Raw genomic sequence first — 2,452 nt, 5'->3', positions numbered from 1 at the left:
TTCCCATCCTGAGACCCACCCCCCTCCCAATCCCCTGCAGGGGCACTGCACCCAGACCCCCCCTAGGATCCTCCCCCTCCCCAGTCCCCTCCTGACATTCCCCAGAGCACCCAGAATCCTCCCCCCCACCTCGGGGGTCCTTGGGCCGGGGGTCCTTGCGCTTGCGTTTGCGTGACGGCTTCACCCAGGGGCTGTCGCTCTTCCAGCGCTTCCTCGCCTTCCGCTTGGTGCTTGATGCGCTCTGGGGGACAGGTCAGGTGAGGGGGACGCAACCCCCCAGCCCTGCTGGTGCCCCTCACTCCCAGTCCACAGCCCCCTGCCCTCCCCAAGCCCCTCACTCCCAACCCATAGCCCCCAGGCCCTCTCATAAGCCCTGAAGTTCCCCCACCCCCAACGCCCACCCCATCCTGACCTGTGCCCTCTGACCCCAGCCACGCTCTCCCCTTAAGTCTCCAACACTCCACAAACCAAACCCTCAGCTGTGGTCTCTGACCTCTGCACACCCAAGCTCCCATGCTAGGCCTTTGACTCCCACCCTCACAGGCCATGCACTCCAGGCTCTGAGCCCTGACCTTTGCTGAGCCCAGGCCTGACCTCTGACCCCATATCCACATGCAATCTAAGCCCCTGAGCCCACTCCCCAGGCCCCTCCTCCCCATCTCTGACCCCCAACTTGTACTCTCCAACCTCTGGCCCCATCCAGCCTCAGCTCTGGAGTACACAGCTCCACCCCGGTGACCTCCGACCCCACCAGGGCGCCTCACCCTATCTGAGGTGTTCCCGGACTCTTCATCCTCATCATCGTCGTCTTCATCGTCTTCCTCCTCTTCCTCTTCCTCGTCCTCCTCTTCCTCCTCCTCCTCCTCTTCACTCAACTGCTCCCCAGCCCCATCCGCCTCTGACTGCGGGTGGGGCCCAGCATGGTGAACCCAGGTGTCCAGGCCTAGCCTGACACCGTCCCCCAGAGCCATCCACAGCTCCTGTCCCTGTTATGCCCAGCCCAGCCCCCGCGCCCCCACCTTGCTGTCCGAGTCATTGTGCCCATCCACTGAGTAGCTGTCATAGAAGAGACTGAAGTCGGCTCCCACCTCGGCCTCCCACTCATCGGGGCCCCGATCCTCGCCCGCTGGCCCCAACGGCCGCGCTGCCATCTCCTCCGTCACTGTGATCTGGGGGGCAATGGGCAGGGGGTCAGAGCTCGGCCCAGGCTCCCAGCTGGACGGGGACCCAGGCGCCCAAGAGGGAGAGCTCCCAGGTAGGGAACCCAGGTGCAAGGGGAGGGTGTCAGTAGAAGGGAACCCAGGTGTCTACGAGGAGAGAAAGGAAAAGTCAAGGGAAAAAGGATCCAGACATTGCAGCGGTGGGGTCAGGAGTAGGTAACCCAGGTGTCCAGGATGCAGTGGAAGGGAAGGCAACCAGGTGCCTGGGGACAGGGTTCAGGGGACCCAGGCATATGGGGCAGGTACCTCAGTGCTGGCACGGGGCAGGGTAGGCGGCAGGCGCTTGTGCAGGGACTCAGGGCCGTAGTCCAGTTTCCGGCGCTTGGCGGGTTCTGGGGGGGTACAAAGGCGTGAGGGAGGTGGCAGCCACTCTTGCGGTGTCCCTCACTTCCAACCTGCAGCCCCCCCACCCCACTAGTACCCCTCATTCCCGACCCGCAACCCAGATACCTGGCTCCTCGATGCTACGGAGATCGTCGGAGACGCGGAAATGCAGCATCTCGGACACGCGCTTCTCCGGCACCTGGGGGGGGGCAGCAGGCTGGGACGCAAGCATCTGGGGCACCCCCCAACCTCTGCCAGCCCTTGCCCCCCACACCCAGCCAGATGCATCCCACAAATGGGACACATGCATCTGGGACCCCTGCCCCCCATCCCACCGCAGAACCCCTGGGAAGAGCCCAGGCATCTGGGAGACCCCCCCACCCACAAAGAACAGGCTAGGGAAGGAACCCATGTGGCGAAGGGACCCCCACCTCCAGAGGAAACCGAGGCGTCTTGGCACCCACCTGTCCGTTGCCGGGCTTGGCCATGGTCTTGCGGGCCCGGTGCACCTTGGGCTTGGGCTCCGGGCTTGGGGGTGCCAAAGGCGGGGCCTCAGCAGGGGCGGGGCCCATGCTGGGGGCGGGGCAAGGGGCGGGGCCAGCCCCCGGCAGGCTTAGCAGCCGCATGGCCAAGCTCTGCACCGAGGGTGGCGACTTCCCCGCCCCGGTCAGTGACATCTTGGCCCGGCTCGGGGCCCCCCCGGGCCCCACTGGCGGTGACGGCAGGGTCTTGGCAGCGTGGCCTACCGGGGGGGGAAGGGAGTGAGAATGGGGCCCAGGACCCAGGTGTCCCCAGGAATTGGCCCCCTTCCCTCTCCATCCCTGCCGGTGCCCCCCACTCCCGACCCGCAGCCCTGGCCCCCCCACTCCCGACCCGCAGCCCCCCCCCCCGCAGCCCCCCCCCCCCCC

At 66.6% G+C, this 2,452-nt stretch overlaps 1 protein-coding gene across 1 annotated transcript in view; it reads right to left on the bottom strand.

Annotated features, from left to right (window-relative positions):
• Positions 1 to 2,452, bottom strand: part of EHMT2 (euchromatic histone lysine methyltransferase 2) — a 14,002-nt gene that overhangs the window by 10,124 nt on the left and 1,426 nt on the right. Inside the window, 6 exon segments of the mRNA XM_025192935.1 lie at positions 58 to 241; positions 765 to 902; positions 1,020 to 1,169; positions 1,467 to 1,552; positions 1,671 to 1,743; positions 2,009 to 2,373. Of these exon segments, the coding sequence (XP_025048720.1) occupies positions 58 to 241; positions 765 to 902; positions 1,020 to 1,169; positions 1,467 to 1,552; positions 1,671 to 1,743; positions 2,009 to 2,373 (996 nt within the window).

Source organism: Alligator sinensis, unplaced genomic scaffold (assembly GCF_000455745.1).
Source record: "Alligator sinensis unplaced genomic scaffold, ASM45574v1 scaffold184_1, whole genome shotgun sequence".
Lineage (NCBI taxonomy): Eukaryota > Metazoa > Chordata > Crocodylia > Alligatoridae > Alligator > Alligator sinensis.
This window is presented reverse-complemented; position numbering and strand designations above follow the sequence as displayed.